Raw genomic sequence first — 19,817 nt, forward strand, 5'->3', positions numbered from 1 at the left:
TTGGAAGCACGTCTACCTTGCATCCATTCTCATCAATGGTTGCAATTGATCCACTATTTTGAACTATAAAACTTTAAGTTATGAGATGTCATCATTTTCTTTTTTCATGAATTATAAAATTGTTTGTACATATTTGAAACAAAACTTGTTTCTTTCTTTTTTGTTAGTTGGTGTTATCTAACATGTTAATTCATGAATTTTCTTTAATATTTTAAGTTTTTTTTGTTTAAATATGCATGTTGAAATTATAGATAGTTGAAGAAATATATATATATAATTGTGTGTGTATGTTTTAAATATTGTATTTTTTGCATGAGATTCACACTCATGCTTATTGCATCCTGAAGATTGGTTGTTGTAGATCATGTTTACACCATATTATTGGGCCATATAGATTGAATGCAACAATTTTGGTGAAAACACTTTTCATTTTTTTGTCACGTTATCCTTATGTACACACTAACTTTTTGTGATCTTCTTTCCATATATAAAAGAACAACACCATTCATCCACAAAAGGAGAAACAAACAAACTAAAATACACTACCATGAAAAGAAAAAGAAAAAATCAGGATCCCCAAACATCACCAGGAAGAAAAATAATGCATCAAATGGTAATCACCTGGTGGTGGCGAGACAATTGTCGCGGTGCAGGGACGAGGCACAACATAACCCTAATGGAGAGAGAGAGATAGAGAGGAGTTCATGTTTTTGGGTAATATGATTTTTTTAAGTTTTTTGAAATGCCGCTAATGATGTTATGCCATTAACGGCGTTACACCGTTAACGACTGGTTGGGCAGGAATGCCAAGCACACGTGGCATGTATCGGTGGCCACGCTCAATGGTCAATATCGTTGAATGAGTTAACGAGTTTCAAACTCATTCGATGAATGACTTGATCTGGATCCCTTTTTCAGATAGTTGTAGTTGATTTAACTGATGATGACTAAAAAGATTATATAATGTAGTTGAAACTTTAGCTGATTTAATATGACATAGAAAAGAAGTCTGCCCACAACTAAATTTATGAAAAATCTCACTCACCGCCCACCTTTTTCTTGATAACCAAACATCATTTCTTGTAGTTGATGGCATGACATGATGGAGACTTGAGTTTTGTCACACTCTAATCTGTTTTATGGAGAATTTAGGAAGAAACTATTTGCAAATGTGTCTCATCCTTCTTCTTTTTTTCTAACGTATGCATTAAGCAAAAATCGCCTCTAATGTGGTAGTGGTGACACTAAGGGGGTGTTTGTTTCATGCATGGGAAAGGAGAACACGAATCACATGAAATTTCTATTTCACGTGATGGTGGAATCCTGTCAAATAATTTTCATAAGAAACAATTTTGTTTTGTGTTTGGTTTCACGTTAAGTGTGAAACTCACAAGACCACAAGGGTTTGGCATAGTGGGATGGGGCCTGGGCTGTTTGACAGGCTGTCTAGGTTCAAATCCTATGGGTGTCACTTCTACGTAAGTTGAAGCTTGGTGACTCCTTGGGGTCGAGGAGTAAGCCTTCAGAGTTTTAGGTTGACAAAACAATGATCATAAGTATGACTGGCTAAGCCAGCATGACCATGTCTTCGAGTAAAAAAAAATGGGAAACTCACAAGGTAAGGTGATGTGGAATCGGTGAACACCGATCCAAGATCCAAATGGATCTCGTCACGCGCGGAAGCTTTTACGAAGATGAGTCTGAATAGAACTTAAGGAAAAAGAATTTTTTAGGACCCGTGCGCTCTGTTTTGATAGAGGTGGTCTAAATAAAAGTTGTGCGTGATTCACGCGCCTTTACAACAAATCTAAAATCACTGGATTCGGATCAGCGGTGTCTGTTCCACGGATTCGGGACTGGGATGGATGAACAAGGCTATGACAGACTTCTAGATTCTGTGGATAGTCTGTTCAAAGAGGTTTTCAACCCTGTAAACAGTAAAGTTTGTGAAAACTTTTAACTGAAAAATCGAAGGTCAGATCCAGACCTTTTCAACAAACTAAAATTTGGATTTTTTTGAGTTTTCTACAAGGCTCTAGAAATTTTTGAATTCTAGAATTGGTATGAGATATTATCAAAGGAATTAAAACTTTAAATATTCGACAACAGCAGAGAGATTAATATTTTTGAGGTACTTAAACAAAGATTCAATTAAAACTCAAAACATGAAAATTTTAGATCTAGGTTCTAGCTTTCCACAGAATCTAACAAAATAAATTTTCATGCAAGGAATCTCCAAATAATTGAAAAATACCGAACACCACTAGGAGTGTTCTAAACCAAACTGGTGACAGTGAATTCTTGTATGTCTGAGACTTTGATAGTGCTTTTTAGGGACTCAAACGACTGATTCACGAAATGGCCCTAACTACAAAGTTGTAGATAAATGTCTTAGCTTTCCAGAAAGTTAAAGAACGCTGGAAACCGATCAGTATCAAGGCTGATACGATCATTTTTTTGGAGTCATTTATGATAATTTAGGATTCAGGAATCCGAATTTTGACAAAAAAAATAAGTTATATAATAACCAATAAAACTGGATATTCTGTGAACAATAGAATCACTTTTTAATGAAAATACTTCAAACATTCATTTCACTCAAACAGCAAATGGTTTACTTGCAACTTTCAAACAGTAATATTCAAGAGAAAAAGAAAAACACAGGAAGTATCAATATAGAATAAGAAAATGGAACCGGCTATGTATTCAAAATATGGCAATAATGGAGAGTTTTTGGGAAGCAGCAACGTCGCTTGGAAAAAAACCACGAACAGTGGGGTGAACACCTTCTTTGAAGATCAACCCTCATGAACAACGTGCTTACTCAGCTACACGCCAAAAGTGATCTTCTCAAAAGCACCTTCCACACCAAAAATGAAATTCGATTCTTCTTCCACCTCACGAGTTCTCTCTTACCAGCCACACAGCCAAATTTTTGAAAATGAAGAAGCAACCTCCCCCCTTGGTCGACCTCTCCTCATTAATAGGTTTGGGTCTTGGGAAAGAGCAACATGGTCTTCCCAAGCCTTGCTCCAAAAAACGAGTTTGACTAAGCTATATTTAGACAATGGTTATTAAATAAACCAACAATCATATTGACTTGGAATAGTCAAGGCTGGATTTTGAATGAGGTCCAAGATGGTCCACTCCAAAATGACGCTAACTAGGACCCCCTTTGGAAACAGATCTTGATTCAGATCCAAAAACATGCAGTGAACTGGATCCTACACAAAACGCATTAGAAAAATATAAATGCAAAAAAATAAAAACTATATGTGTTCCCCATACACCCTCTAGTACCACAAAAAAAATCTGCAAGGCATCAGAACTATCCGAATTCATAGAATCCGGCTCCTAAAAAAACAATAAATAAATAAATTACATAAAATAAATATTACTGATAAAATGTCCAAAATACGATTTCATAAAAACACAATGGAATCGAAACATCTAAAGAAGGAGCACAGTAAGCATCAACTAAATGGTAGATCCACTAAGAAAAAGGAATGTCCTGCAAGTGTGTAGATCGTATTGGTTAGCAATGCTTGGATCGAGTCTGGAGAGTTGGATTGGGATCCAACTCTGCTTCTGAATTCTGAATCTCTGAATGCTCTGCATCATCCCCCCTGGTTGAAAAGGTTTCATTCTCAAAGTTGACTCCTCTCCCTCAGCATCACCTTGGTATTGCTCCAAGTGTTTGACGTTGAACACGTTCGAAGTGTTGAATTGAGACGGCAGCTGAACCCTGTAAGCATTAGAATTAATGATGTCAGTAACTGCACAAGGACCAATGCGCTTAGGCCCCAACTTACCATGTAATTCAGGAGGTAAATGTTCTTTAGTAAGAGTAACCCATACCAGATCTCCAATTTCAAACAATACTTGTCAATGCTTCTTATCATAGCTTGCTTTATACTTACTGATGTTGTCTTGAAGATTCAGTTGTACCTGTTCATGAATATCTTGCAACAAAGAAACACGATCTTGAACAGAATTTAAAACAGGACCAATAACAGAAATATGAGCTAAATCAACAGAAGAACAATGATTAAGTCCATACAAAACAGTAAAAGGGCTAAATCCAGTAGAATGATTCACAGATTTATTAAAAGCAAATTTAGCTTGTGCAATTATTTGAGACCATGACATTGGTTTATCATTAATTAAAGCTCTCAACAAGTTTCCTAAATACCGATTAACAACTTCAGTTTGACCGTCGGTCTGAGGATGATGCACAGTGCTAAATTGTAGATTGGTTTCTAACTTCTTCCATAATTGTTGCCAAAAATGACCTATAAATTTAACGTCTCTATCCGAAGTGATAGTTTTTGGAATGCTATGCAATTTATAAATTTCCTTGAAAAACAAACCCGCAATATAAGATGCATCCATGGTTTTTCTACACAGAATAAATCAAGCCATTTTTGTGTATCGATCGATGACCACAAAGATAGAATCAAGATCATGAGAGGTCTTAGGTAACCCTAAAATGAAATTCATAGTTATATCTTGTCACGGTTTCTCAGGAACAGGCAAAGGCAAATATAACCCAGCATTTGTGACATTTCCTTTTGCTATATGACACATGACATTTTTTCACAAATCTATTCACATCCTTTTGCATGTGAGACCAGAAATATGTTGAAGACACCAAATGCAGTTTTGTCTTGACCAAAGTGTCCTTAATTATGTATCTCATAAATCAAATGTTGTCTCAGGGAACAGTCTAGGATACAAAGCAAATTGCCCTTAAATAAAAATTCATCAACCAGGGAGAAATTATCATGAGGTTGGCTATTCACTTCATTAATAACTTTCAAGAAATAATTATCTGACTCATATAATGATGTGAATTCTTTAAAACCCCAAACGGATAACTTCATAGAAGATAAGAATGGTTTTTCTGCTTAAAGCATCAACAACAACATTATCCTTTTCTGCCTTATGTTTCAGAACAAATGTGAATTCTTGTAGGTACTCTACCCATTTGGCTTTACGAGAATTTAACTTATGCTGACTGTTGATGTATTTGAGAGCCTCGTGGTCAGTATGGAGGATAAATTCTTGATGCACCAAATAATGCCTCCAGTGCATTAGCGCTCTTACGATAGTATAAAATTCCTTATCGTAGGTGCTATATTTCAACATGACTTCATTTAACTTCTCACTAAAGTATGCAACAGACTTACCTTCCTGACTCAACACAGCACTGATTCCAACCCCAGATGCGTCACATGACAATTCAAAGGCAAGTTCAAAATTGGGTAAAACTAACACAGATGTTGAACAGAGATAGGACTTCAAACACTCAAATGATTGTTGAGTTTTGGAATTCCATTGAAAAGTCTTTCCTTTGATACAATCAGTCAATAGAGTAGTGATACTGCTAAAATGCGGAATGAATCTTCTATAGAAGAAAGCTAATCCATGAAAACTACGAACAACGGTAATAGAGTTTGGCACAGGCCAATCTCGAATTGACTCGACCTTAGAAGGATCAACAGATATACCCGTCGTCGAGACCATAAAACCGAGGAACAAAACTTCAGTGGCCCAGAAGACACACTTATCTATAGAGGCATAAAATTGTTTCTTTTTTAGGATATCAAACACTAAACGTAAGTATTCAAGATGCTCAGGCTTGATTCAACTATGAAAATTTCATCAAAATAAATGACCAGGAATTTGCCGATGTAAGGTCAAAAAAATTGATTCATGATTCTCATGAAGGTAGATGAAGCATTGGATAGACCAAATGGCATTACGAGCCATTCATAAAGACCATCACGAGTTTTGAATGTGGTTTTTCATTCATCGTCAGGCCTAACTCGTATCTGATGATATCCGCTACGCATATCTAACTTGGAAAATATTTTTAAACCAGTCAGTTGGTCCAACAGATCGTCCAATCTTGGAATGGAAAGCCTATACTTGATGGTTATTTTATTGATAGCTCAGCTATCAATGCACATCCGCCATGTTTCATTCTTCTTGGGCATAAGAAGGGCAGGAACCGCACATGGACTAAGACTTTCACGAATGTGACCCTTAGTCAATAATTCTTCAACCTATCTACGAAGTTCTTCATACTCTGTAGGACTCATGGGATAATACGGGGCATATGGCAATACCGCGCCAGGTTGTAAATCGATATGATGTTGGACTTCTCGCAGAGGGGGTAGTCCATCGAGTAATTTATTGAGAAGGACTTCACAAAACTCCTCTAATAGGGGCGTGACTCTAGAATCTATGGTGTCAGACTTTGACTCACCATGCGATGAATCAGAAACAACTGAGAACAGAAAATAACACATATTAGATTGACTTAGAGCCTCTTGGAGCACATGTTTGGCAATAAAAGCACTCAAAAGCTTGACTTTCGAAGGAGCAAATTTGGATGAAGTGGGGTGGGAAATTTGGGTGGTAGAAGGAGTATGAGATGATGAAGCAGATAAAGATGATGAAGACAAAGGTGGTAAATCCTTGGACGGCTTCAAATGAATCTTCCACCCTTTGAATGTGAATGAATATGAGTTAGATCGACCATTATGGATAACAGAATTGTCATACTGCCATGGTCTTTCGAGAATGATATGACTCGCATCCATGGGAAGCACATCACACCAGACTTGATCAAAATAAATATTTCCAATGGAGAATTTGACCAAGTATTGCCGATCGACACAGACATCAATGCTCTTTTGGAGGCATGACATCTGATAAGGACGGGGATGAGTCTTACAAGTCAAACGTAACTTGGTCATGGCTTCGACCGAAATTACATTCTTACAACAACTGGAGTCTATGATGAATCTGCATACTTTTCCATTGATGGTACACGCAGACTCGAAGATGTGGGTTCTTTGCCACCAATCATTCGTTTCTTGTTGCGGGGCTAAACAAATCCACCTAGTGATGAGCGCCTCACCTCTATCAGGCAACAACACTTCCTTATCTACAAATTTCTCTTTTGGTTCTTCTTTAAAAGAATCAATCTTAGGATCATAAATGGGATCATCAAACTCGAGATTGAATGGAACATCCTCTTCTTCATGAATTCCTTCAATGAATAAGGCTTTGCCACAACATTCAGTGGACTTGTGACCGAGTTTTCCACAAGTATAGCACTTGATGAGGGTACTTGAACTAGACGTCCTAGCTTGATTTACTATCAGACCATTTTGGCTCGTAACCTTATGTGTGTTTGACGCATTAAGGTGACGATAGGCTGGGATGACTTTCGCAGTGTGGACCGCTGGGAGCCACGTTGTTGGTCTAGTCACAGGACCAGGCCTAGTTAAGGTCTTCCTCTGGGTAGACCTTTTCCATTGGCATGCTTTTTGATGTGCTTTAGACACAATCCAGCACTCTACAAAGTTGAGCATATCATGTAATTGAAAGTTCAGTCTTCCAATGTACTTTGATATAAGTTGTTCTTCACTTTCATGAATGTCATTTTGTACAACGAGATCATGAAATTCTTCGATGTATTGGTCCATCGAACGAGTCTCTTGCTTAAGGCTTTGGTATTTCTGATAAAGTTCTCGGTGATAGTTTAATGAAAGGAATTGAGCACGGAGTTTCTGCTCCATGTGCTCCCAATGCTTAATTGGGGCACAACCCTGATGTTTGCGTGTTTGCTTGAGTTGTCGCCACCATGTTGCAGCTTGACTCTTTAATTTGAGGGAGATTAATTCCACACGTCGATCCTCAGGGACTTTCTTAAATTCGAGGATTTCGCAGACTTCGCTAATCCAATCTAAAAATTCTTCAGAAGTTCCAGTTTTCTTGAATTCTGGGATATCAAAACGCAAGCTCGAATCCCAATGAGATCTCTTAGGTTGTAGGTTATCTCTTCTCTCTAGACTTCGTCAATATGACTTGAAGTCTTCATCAGAATCATATGAATGAGTCTCACGAGTTCCTCGAGAACTGTGTGGACTCCGCTCAGCTCGACGATCATGAACTCTAACATTCTTGGCCATTTAATGAGTTAAATATTCAACTCGATGATTAGCCGTGGTGAGTTGTCTTTGCAAATCTCGTATCTCATAACGATGATCGCATTCATCGTTTCTTCTATTAAAGCTATTTTGACCTCGACCGCCCATTCGACCCACCATGGTGAATGGTTCCTAAAAAAAATTTGACTTCCCACAACACTGAGAATCATATCGGATTGAAAAATCCAGCAACCCTCGCTCTGATACCAAAATGATGTAGAATCGGTGAACATCGATCCATGATCTAAGATCCAAATGGATCTTGTCACGCACAATAGCTTTTATGAAGATGAGTTTGAACAGAACTCAAGGAAAAAGGATTTTTTGGGACCCATGTGCTCTGTTTTGATAGAGGTAGTCTAAAGAAAAGTTGTGCATGATTCACGCTCCTTTCTAACAAATCTAAAATCACTGGATTCGGATCAGCGGTGTCCATTCCACAAACTTGGAACTAAGATGGATGAACAAGGCTATGACAAACTTCTAGATTCTGTGGACAGTCTGTTCAAAGGAGTTTTTAACCCTGCAAACAGTGAAGTTTGTGAAAACTTTTAACTGAAAAATTAAAGGTCAGATCTAGACCTTTCCAACGAACTAAGATTCAGAATTTTTTGAGTTTTCTACAAGGCTCTACAAATTTTTGAATTCTGGAATTGGTATGAGATATTATCAAAGGAATTAAAACTTCAAATATTCGATAGCAACAGAGAGATTAATATTTTTTAGGTACTTAAACAAAGATTCAATTAAAACTTAAAACATAAAAAATTTAGATCTAGGTTCTATCTTTCCACATAATCAAACAAAACAAATTTTTATACAGAGAATCTCCAGATAATTGAAAAATATCGAACACCATTAGAAGTGTTTTGAACCAAACTGGTAACAGTGGATTCTTATCAGTCTGAAACATAGACAGCACTTTTCAGGGACTTAAACGACTGATTCATGAAATAACCCCAACTATAAAGTTGTAGATAAATGTCTTAACTTTTCAAGAAGTTAAAGAATGTCGAAAATTGACCCGTATTGAGGTCGATACAATCATTTCTTTAGAGTCATTTTTGACAACTCTGGATTCAGGAATCCGGGTTTTGACAGAAAATCCGAGTTATATAATAACCAAATAAAACTGGGTATTTTGTGAACAATAGAATCACTTCTTAATGAAAATACTTCAAACAACCATTCCACTCAAACATCAAATGGTTTACTTGCAACTTTCAAACAGTAATATTCAAGAGAAAAAGAAAAACACAGGAAGTATCAATATAGAATAAGAAAATGGAACCGGCTATGTATGTGGAATATGGCAATAACGGAGAGTTGTTGGGAGGCAGCAACGTCACTTGGAAAAAAACCCACGAACAGTGGGGTGAACACCTTCTTTGAAAATCAACCCTCACGAACAAGGTGCTTACTCAGCCACACGCCAAAAGTGATCTTCTCAAAAGCACCTTCCACACCAAAAATGAAATTTGATTCTTCTTCCACCTCACGAGTTCTCTCTCACCAGCCACACAGCCAAATTTTTGAAAATGAGGAAGCAACCTCCCCCCTTGGTCGACCTCCCCTCATTAATAGATTTGGGGCTTAGGAAAGAGCCACATTAAAGAGCAAAATGGCCTTCCCAAACCTTACTCCAAAAAATGAGTTTGACTAAGCTATATTTAGCCAATGGTTATTAAATGGACCAACAACCATATTGACTTGGAATAGTCAATGGTGGATTTTGAATGAGGTGCAAGATGGTCCACTCCAAAATGGCACCAATTAGGACCCCCTTTGGAAACGGATCTTGATTCAGATCCAAAAACATGCAGTGAACTGGATCCTGCATAAAACGCATTAGAAAAATGCAAATACAAAAAAAAAAAAAAACGATTTGCGTTCCCTATACACCCTCTAATACCACAAAAGAATCCTACAGGGCACCAAAACTATCCGTATTCGTAGAATCCGGCTCCTAAAAAAATAAAAAATAAAAAAATTATATGAAATAAATATTGCCAATAAAATGTCCAAAATATGATTCTATAAAAACGCAGTGGAATTGAAACATCTAAAAAAGGAGCATGATCATCAGCTAAATGGTAGATCCAATAGGACAAGGAACGTCCTGCAAGCGCGTTATTCGCCTTGGGTAGCGATGCCAAGATCGAGTCTGGAGAGTTGGATTTAGATTCTAACTCTGCTTCTGAATTCTGAATCTCTAGATGCTCTGCAACATAAGGTGAGCTCATAGTTATTCACTGTACCACTGAATTTTGAACCTGCAACGTCTCACTACAAGAAGACGTGCACTGACAGCTAGAGATGGCAGGGGACCGGGGAAAAGTGGAGCCCCGCCCTGCCTCACCCCATTTGGACTGGGGATGAGAAATGGGGATGGAGGTGGGGATGAATATCCATCCCCGTGCGGGGATGGAGGCAAGGATGAACTTATGCTTTCCCCCATCCCGCCTCATCCCCGTCTCGATCCCCGCCTTGCCCCGCCCTGCCCCCAATCCTTCTAAGGGATGACACTAGACCGAGGGGAAATGAAGTCCTGCCCTGCCTCGCCCCTGTTTGGGCCGGGGATGGAGGACATGAAATGCGGATAGAGGCGGGGGTAGAGGTTAAAATCCATCCTCGAACCTCCACCCCTGGCCCGGTCCATTGCCATCCTTACTCCTACCTAGGGATGGCAGTAGACCGGGGGAAAGCGGGGCCCCACCTCGCCTCGCCCCGTTTGGATCGGGGATGAAGGGTATGAAACGGGGATGGAGGCGGGGACGAAGGTTAAAATCCATCCCCGTTCGGGGATGCAGGCGGGGATGGACGTGCACTTTTCCCCGCCACGATCCCTGCCTCATCCCCGCCCCCGACCACTTTTCCCCGCAATATCCCTGCCCCGCCCCGCCTCATCCTCGTTTGAACCGGGGATGGAGGACATGAAACGGGGATGAAGGCGAGGGTGGAGGATAAAATTCATCCCCGCCGGGGATGGAGGCGGGGGTGGAGGGTAAAATCTTGAGGCGGGGCGAGGGTGGAGACCCATCCCTACTCCTACCAACCACGCGGAGCAGCCGTTGGTTGCATTTACTATGACCTACCAAAGGAAGGTGCTTTCATTTTAACATTAAATGATACAGTAATGGGTCCACATGCAAAAAAAGTAGTCTTTGCATTTATTGAAAGGAAATACGGGCAGTAGGCCTGTGGCTGGCAAAACCCTTGAGGCCCGGCTGCTCATCGGATGGCAATTCCATCATATGACATATGATTGGCATTTAATCCTGGCCATCCAACTAACTGTTAAAGATTTCTCTAATTTCTCACATGGATGTGGATTGTTTTAGCCATCCAAATGCATCAGTTGGACGGCTAGGTTGACATAGGGTTCTCTGTATCATGTGTAAAAGGATAGGATCCTTTTTTTTTTGTTCAACCATGGAACTTTACATAGTTTTTGAAATATCTGTTTTTAGATAGCTTTAGACATTCATTACAGTCTTAGACTAGATTAGGGGCGTCACCCAACCCATACCAAACCCTATAGAATCCGGGTATGGTGATAAATAAGAAGACCTGGGTCTGGACCTGAAGGTGCGATTAATACATGGAGCCGAGTATAGTTTGTGAAATTTTATATCAAACCCGAGCCTGACCTAAGTTCCGATTAAGACCCACAATTTTTCAATATAAAAAATGATAAAAATATTATTTTACCGGGTATAGCTCAAGTATGGTTGATGTAGTTCTTATCGGGTCCGAGTATGGTTTTTCTTATGGTGGATCCTATTAAACCCTGATCCTGATATCATAACCGAAAATCGGGTACTAGATGATAAGACTGACTAGCAAAGTCTTTGGTGGTTTGAGGAGGCACTGAAATCTATGTGCCAAAGGCTTTGGTGGTTTGAAGGAGCAATAAAATCTATGTGATGCTCTTAAAAGTTTAGTCATGCCAATCGCACTTTAGATACTGTTTGGGACATTTTAGGCACTGTCTTGGACATATTAGGTGATCTCATGGCTAGATGATAACACCAAAGCATCTCATATATAGACGGAAGGCCCTCTGCACAATTTCTTTTGGGAGGATCAGGCTCAATGTGATTGCACACTTTTAATGCATGTGTTCTGCACCTGATAACAGGTTACAATCGGATTGCACAAGATCCTCACATGTTGGGTGATCATAGCACACTAAAAGTGTTCAATCACATTGCACATGATGGAAAACCGTGTAAGCCAACACAATCCAACCTCATATTCAGAATAGTCTGTTTGTTAGGTGCATTGTACCTTCCTTGGATCATTTTTTGTCATAAAAAATAAATTATTGGATCTTTTTTTGACATAAAAACATAAATTATTGTTGGCGATTGATTCTTTAAACCGCTGGAAAACAAGCTTATACATCATAATCAGATTATCAAAAAAGTATTTTCCTACTAAGTGAACCTTGTAAAGTGCATCTATATGGGTGATCACCAGGATCACCAGATCCTGTCATTCAACCCAATCCCTTACATTTTTTTATAATTTATGAGAATCATAAACATGTTGATAATTTTAATTTTCATTTTATTGCTATTTAATGAGGGGAAGAATGACGTTTAGTGAGAGAGAGAGAGAGAGAAAGAGAGATTGTTTCCTCATTTTATGTCTATTTAAAATAGATAAAAGACAAATTTTTTTTATAGGCAAGCTGGGGTTAGGCAGATCCCTAGCAGGGCAGATCCCTACCAGTTATACCACTTGCAAGTTGCAACGTCCCAACACAAGGTGACGTGTCCTCACTGTTCCTACCAGACAAGTGAAGTCCCGGTTGGTGGACAAAAGAAGTTTGAGAGAGAGAAAGAGAGAGAGAGTTTTTTCATTTTATGGTCGTTAAAGGGAAACGTGGAGAGAAAGAGAAGAGTTAATAAATGAAAACTCATTAATTTTTGAAAAAATTACAATGTGCCATTTGCTTTTTTAAGAAAACTCTAAGCAAATGCCCACACAAAATTTTAATTATCTTCCAACTCTCATGACATTATCCTTGCTTCTATTTTTATAATATTTAAGATAGGATAACACCATAATTTATTTATTTTTTTATGTAAACAAGTCACAGTTTTTTTTTCTTTTTCTTGAATAATGAAGTAAAAACTGCTTACTCATCAACTTCATTGGTGTAAAACCACGGGTCACCCTTGCCTATCACCTGGTACACCTTAGCTTCAGCCTTGCACCTGTACGTTTCAAACTTGTTGGTGACACCAAATAAGTAGGAAGCTTGTGGGCATATCTTTAAACATTTAGATATTTGTATGATGTTATATAGACCTTTGATTAAGGTACTTTCAACGTCAAGCATAATTATATTCTCAATTTTATAAATATTTCTTTGTTCTTTTACCTTTTTCTTTTCTTTTTTACATAACTTGTTTTGTAACGATTAAAAGCTATTTTTATGGTACTATATTGTCTTATCTAATAATTTACTACACTATCAACAGGGGATCCGTTTGTCTGGCAGGAGCAGTCAGTACAAGTCACCTTGTGTGGGGACGTTGGACTTTTGGATCCCAATGGTACGAGTCTGCCTAACCCCAACTTTCTCTGTAAAAAAAAATTATTTATTATATTATATTAGTGATAGTTTATCTTTTCCTCTACTTTTTGTATTTTTAGTTCCCAAGGTTTTTTCTTCACAGCAAAGCTCAGTACCAAAGGGCCATCATTAGTTCCGCCAGTTGTCATTGCAACAGTGGAAAAAATGTAATCTTTTTCTCAGATGGTGAGATGAAGAACGTGACCGGGCCAGGCTCCCTCTCAGTCTCACCTACTTCCACTGCTCGACCCACCACCCAACCCCCATCCCCTCTGCGCCCACCAACTGTTTGTACAAATTTACTCAGAAAGGCAAAAAAGTAAAACCTAACTCTCCAGTCCCCACTAGAAATTGTGTGCAGATGCGTGTCTTTGCTTCTCAGACAGACTCTATAATGAGAAATCTGAGGTGGGTACCTGAGAAATGGCTCTGAAAGCACTCAACACGCTTGGGTTTCAGCATTGCGGCCGGTTGGAAAAGCGGGATTTGGAGCATAGGCGTTCTGGGTATGGCCTGAAGCACAACAAGAGGGCGGAAGGACAGGGCCCTGCATTCTGTGGGTGGTGCGTCTGTGCTCGCCGGGCGGCTCTGGTGAACGATGATGAAGCGCCGTCGTCGGTGGAACTGCGTCGGGTGGATGGTGAACCGAGGAAGGAGATGATCCCTTTGCCAAGTATGGTTTGCTTGCTTGCTTCCTTTTCATTCGTTTTTGGTTTGTTTTTTTGTGAATTCTCTGGTGCCGGGCATGTTCCTTGTTTGAGTTTGGTTTTCATGAATTTGCGGGTGCCAAGAATGTTTCTTGTTTCCTTCTCATGTTGGTTTTCTTAAGTTTGGTTTCATGAGTCTTTCTCTCTCTCTCTTGATTGTTACCTCTCATCTTGTATGGTACAATACGTGTGTAAATGACTTATATTAGCCATAGGAAAGTAAAATTTAGATCTATTTTGTGGCATTGAGCAACTTGTAGGGACAGGTGTTATGGGTTGTTAGATTGTGGGTATTCTACTGAAGTATGGCTTTTGCAGATCAATGGTGTCACACTGTAATTTACACCTTTGGATGTCTATGCGTTTACATTTTATTGGATAATCGGCTAATAATTTTTAGTAACTTTTGAGTTTATAATATTTTTAAGATGTTTGTTTCTGATGACCATTGCAAAGTTATGAGGTTGGTATGTTTATAAATTTTCTTTGAAATTAAAAGATTGTGGACTGTGTGCTTTTGTGCGTTCTCCTACATCATGGGCAGTCAGATTAACAGAACCATCTTGGGCTTGAATAATACCGGGGCTATCTCACAGCTTGGCTAAGATAAAAAAAGAAAATCTTAATTCAGTTCTTAACGTGTACCTTTCATTATGTGAAAGCAGTTTGCTCTGTTCCATGTTGGGGTTATTTGTTTACTTTCATTGCACCCATTGTTGCTTGGTTCTGGTCATTCGAGTGTAAGTTATGACTGGAAATATTCAGAACCCATTGATGGACTTTGCTATTTAAATTCCATTGTTCTGTTTAAGAATACAGATGGAACTAGAGTTTAATGTTGCAACTGAATCTTGTCTCTTGCCAATGATCGATGAACTTTATTCTTATTGTAGAACCGTTATCTGTTACGGATCTTGCTGCTTTTCCTAGCCATGGTTCTCAAGTCCGCGTGGCTTATCAGGTTAGTTGGCTTGTTTACAGATTAATGTAAGAAACTTCCACTGTGATTCTCACTTCTTATATGAGATTATTTTGGTTTTAGCTCCATTTCTAGGGGTTTTTGACTACTTCCAGTTAGTTTACATTCTTACTTTGGTTTCATGAAGTATTTTTTACAGGGAGTACCTGGTGCATACAGTGAGGCAGCTGCCCTTAAAGCATACCCTCAATGCGAAGCAGTTCCTTGTGAAGAATTTGAAGCTGCCTTTAAGGTTTCACTAGATTATTGCCTTGAAATTAATTACCTCCTTGATGGTGTTAACTTGTGACTTCCTGCAGGCAGTTGAACTGTGGCTTGTGGATAAAGCTGTTCTCCCCATTGAAAATTCCGTTGGGGGAAGCATTCACCGCAACTATGACTTGTTGCTTCGTCATAGGTTGCATATTGTTGGCGAGGTGCAGATGGCTGTCAACCACTGTCTTCTAGGGCTTCCAGGTGTTGCAAAGGATGAGTTAAAACGTGTCGTGAGTCATCCTCAGGTTCTGGTTTTCTCTGCTGTTTGTTTTCTTTTTGTTCTTACAATGCTTGACAGCTACTTTTAATGTATTTCATGTAGATTTATGTGATGAAAGTTTCTTCATTTCAGGCCCTTGCTCAGTGTGAGCTCGCACTAAGTAAACTGGGAGTTATTCGTGAGAGTGTTGATGATACTGCTGGTGCTGCTCAGGTTGGTATCTTTAATAGTTCTCTTGAAATTTGTAAAGACCTAGTTCCACTTGTTATGTCTTGATGCTTATAATTTATTTTATTATAAATTCAAAGTTTTTATGGGTCAGATTGTAGCTGCTAAGGGGCTCAGAGATACAGGAGCAGTTGCAAGCGCACGAGCTGCAGAAATATATGGACTTGATGTTCTCGCAGAAAGAATACAGGCAAGATTCTTACTGTTTTACCTTTATTTCTTCTCGCTTCTGCCAATTAATGTACAATATTTTGATTTTTTTTCCCATGATGAAGTCATGCATTTATATGTTATTAATACCTGCAAAGTTAGTATAAGAGTTTAAATCTTAAATGTATTATCAAAATTTTGTGCAGGATGATTTGGATAACATCACCCGATTTTTAATACTTGCTCGCGAGCCCATAATTCCTAGAACGGACAGACCTTTTAAGGTAAATATGCACTGTTTTGTTATCTACCAATCATCCTTTTGTCATGATTTTTCTAGTTCCTGATTTTTTTTTCCTTTTCCGTAGTAGACAAGTATTGTCTTTACTTTAGAAGAAGGTCCAGGAGTTATTTTCAAAGCATTGGCTGTGTTTGCTTTAAGGGACATTAATTTGACAAAGGTATCACTGATAACAATGTTCAGAAGTGTTGTAGAATATTTTATGTTAAACTGTGAACTTAGCTTGATTAATTTAATGTTTTTCTTACATAGATAGAGAGCAGGCCTCAAAGAAAACAGCCCTTAAGGGTTGTCGATGACTCCAACAATGGAAGTGCCAAGTGAGGGTGCCATCTTTTTTTTCATATTGAAGTTTTTTTTTTCTTGGTGGTTTGGCAAGCTGGGGCATAACCCTGTGGGGTTTGAATCTGAGACCATTAGGTTATGATGGTGCAACCTGTCCATCCAGCTATCTCATTCGACCCCATTACATTCAATTTTCTTGAAGTCTGAATATTCTGTGTGACTTCATATAGGATAAAATCTATACAAGTTAATCAGAATATATTCCTTTTGGTTGCAGGTATTTTGACTATCTTTTCTACATTGATTTTGAAGCATCTATGGCTGAGCAACGTGCTCAAAATGCTTTAGGACATCTGCAGGTAATTTGATATGTTATGTAAACTGCAATTCTCAACAAGTATATTCAGTTCTAAGTTGTGGTTGCTCAAGTAATCTAATACTCATTGAACATTTGGCTTCTTGTACTATTGATTGCATGTGGAATACACTATCTTGTTTCAGTGACTGTTTAGTATGAGTAACTATCAAATGATTAGAAATAGCGGTTAATGGTTTTCAGTCAGAAAAATCCAATGCCTAAATGTAATCAAATAAAGGAATCTTACTAGGACACGCTAACAGGAAAATACCACATTTATTGGTCTTGAAATGCAGATCTGTCATGAAAGAATCTAAACGACTAGATTGGGGCTTTGTTGGCTAGAATTTAGCTATCCAACCACCAAAGCATAAATTTTTAGTTATGTCCTACATGGTGGTTGACTTTGCAACTGAGTTAGCTTAACTTTGTGAACCCTAGTGTGACCATCCAATTAGTCTCACAAACATGCTATATTTAACTATCAGATACTGGTCATAAATAATTGGAACTATGAACCACATGTTTGTTAGCTAAAATCTTTCCAGAAAGATACATCCTAAAGAATGACAATGAGTGCACTTCACCTTTGTCAGCTAAGATACAGCATCCTACTTGAATCTTATAAGATTATACAACATGCAATGATCAACCACTAGAATCAGGCATTTGAGGTCCACATCACAGCCTTCATCTCCAATATCCAGAACATATTTAGTGCTATTATGAGCAGCTGCATGCAGTGCATCAGCCTATTATTCCCATGTTCCATATGTGGCACTTGAGCCACAATCCAAGAGCTATTATAAAACTGCAACCTAAAAATACAAAGGCTTGTCTGCATATTTGTACATACATTCATTTCTGTATTGAAGTTTCAATAAATAAGAATAATAACACGTTGCAGTAACGGTGCAGAGTTGCGTTGTATTCTATGTAAACAGTCCCTTAAACACCTTCATGTGACCGTGAATTTCCCAAAGTTATTATGTCTGCATATTCCAATTGATATTTAGGCCCCATGCACTTGCATTTCAAAATGATAAGGTCCTTTATAGGGTACCCTTCACTACTAAGATGTAGCCCAGTCACTTTATCTCAAATTGAGCTTTCTAATCAATGTTGTACCTATGTGAGAATACTTTTAAATAGACAATAAAAGCCTGTCCTAGAGCTTGAATCCAGTTGCAGCCTTCCATTGACTCCAACCTATCCCATTTCTGGATTTAGTGTTCTTAATGATATTCAAAATTCTACTTTTGGGTTGATATGGAATTAACAGAAGTGTGATGGACAACAGTCGTATGCATTTAAACTTCATGCATGCATCAATTTCTAGGATCTTGTGAGGATATTGTAAGAATTGTTGTTCATACCTGCCAACCATGTCATTAAGGAACCTGGTTTAGTTTTGGAAAGTAGCCAAAGACATCTTTTATGTTCCTTCTTGGACTTCCTTTCACATCTTTTCTTGTGCTATGCATGCAATTTGAACTTAACAACCCTTAACAAATATATCTGTGATACAACCATCTGGCCATCATGTCCAACCTACTTTCCCTTCTCATAAAGCTTGTACAGAGTTGTTTATCGATTGCCTAACACTCCACAGTAATTTGTTCTTGATATCAGGAATTGTGTATTAGTTTCAGATTCGTATGACAAAGTAATACAACTAATGACTAGCAAGTATTTATTCAGTGACCTTCCAAACTATCAAACTTTAGTGAGAAAGTTGATAAAAGGTTTGAACATGCCAAAGATTAAAATGTGTTGTAGGTTTCTAAGAAACAATGCTAACCAGCACTTTTTGGCCATTATTTTTATTATGTCTTCATAATAAACACTTGAAAGAGCATCTGAGTTAACAATGCTGCCAAGCATTACTGATTGTTTTTATGTTTTCATAATTGTAATCGATAACCAATTGAAAGAGCATCTGAATTAATTGGTGAACGAGAATATCTAGAAACATTCTCTTAAGCCTATTGTTTTTTGACAAGCGTCTGTCTCTCGTTATTCTATGTTCACTTGTTTCATCCATTCGGTGAAATTTTTTCTTCACTTGTTTGGTCTCTGTGATGTCTGTTAGCATATTTTGTAGGTGTTTTTTGCTCCAAGTTCTTGTTTACTTGTTTTTATTAGAAAGCTCCTTTAGCACTTACTGGAGACCATTTTGTACAGGAAGTTGCTACATTTCTTAGAGTTCTTGGGTCCTATCCCATGGATGTGCATACATAGACGTGATTTCCATCAGGCAGACCATCTCCATTTGATGTTACATTTTGGTTCTTGGTGCTCGGAGGGTGCAGGATGAGAAGTTTGAAAAAGTCAATGAAGTTCATCAACTCTCTCTCTCTCTCTCTCTCAAGTTGTTAAGCGGGTGGATTTATTTTTTCGGGGCCATGCAGAGAAAACCGTGGTGAACATAATAATGTTATGGTAGTTAATACTCGTTTTGTGAATTGCTCTGAGGCCACCATTCTCTCCAAGAGTCTTATTTACATAACTAAATTCTTTCATGTTGTTGAGATGTTCATTGTGTTTAATGTTTATTTGCCATCCACGAAAAGAATCTATTTGTTTAGTGCTTTTTGGCACCATATGCCTGAACCTACCAAGTCCATATAGCATCTAAACATTGTTGCATCTTTTTTCAACTCTGCCCCAAATTGAATCTAAGATTAAAAACCTCTCTCTCTCTCTCTCTCTCTCTCTCTCTCTCTCTCTCTCTCTCTCTCTAA

The 19,817-nt window shown here is 38.3% G+C and overlaps 1 protein-coding gene across 3 annotated transcripts; it reads left to right on the forward strand.

Annotated features, from left to right (window-relative positions):
- Window positions 1–13,771: 13,771 nt before the first annotated feature.
- Window positions 13,772–19,733, forward strand: LOC149844629 (arogenate dehydratase/prephenate dehydratase 1, chloroplastic-like). 3 transcript variants are annotated; one of them, XM_089994979.1, is made up of 11 exons: window positions 13,772–14,263; window positions 15,191–15,258; window positions 15,416–15,508; window positions 15,576–15,776; window positions 15,884–15,964; window positions 16,074–16,169; window positions 16,336–16,413; window positions 16,501–16,590; window positions 16,683–16,750; window positions 16,993–17,074; window positions 19,258–19,733. In XM_089994979.1, exons 1-11 carry the CDS (start codon window positions 14,014–14,016, stop codon window positions 19,312–19,314), a joined length of 1,164 nt encoding a protein of 387 aa, XP_089851105.1. In that variant the 5' UTR covers window positions 13,772–14,013; the 3' UTR covers window positions 19,315–19,733. The 3 variants fall into 3 exon arrangements, with proteins under 3 accessions (XP_089851105.1, XP_089851101.1, XP_089851104.1); XM_089994975.1 differs by having other exon boundaries at window positions 13,779–14,263; window positions 15,854–15,964; XM_089994978.1 differs by having other exon boundaries at window positions 13,884–14,263; window positions 15,404–15,508.
- The last annotated feature ends 84 nt before the right edge of the window (window positions 19,734–19,817 follow it).

The sequence above is a fragment of the Nuphar pumila genome, chromosome 2 (assembly GCF_984573655.1).
Source record: "Nuphar pumila chromosome 2, dmNupPumi1.hap1.1, whole genome shotgun sequence".
Classification (NCBI taxonomy): Eukaryota; Viridiplantae; Streptophyta; class Magnoliopsida; order Nymphaeales; family Nymphaeaceae; genus Nuphar; species Nuphar pumila.

Coding starts and splice junctions, on each gene's coding strand:
- LOC149844629 (XM_089994975.1), top strand. CDS start 14,014: ATGGCTCTGAAAGCACTCAACACGCTTGGGTTTCAGCATTGCGGCCGG. Junction 15,777..15,853: donor GTGTCGTGAGTCATCCTCAG/GTTCTGGTTTTC, acceptor TATTTCATGTAG/ATTTATGTGATGAAAGTTTC. Junction 16,170..16,335: donor TTCTCGCAGAAAGAATACAG/GCAAGATTCTTA, acceptor AATTTTGTGCAG/GATGATTTGGATAACATCAC.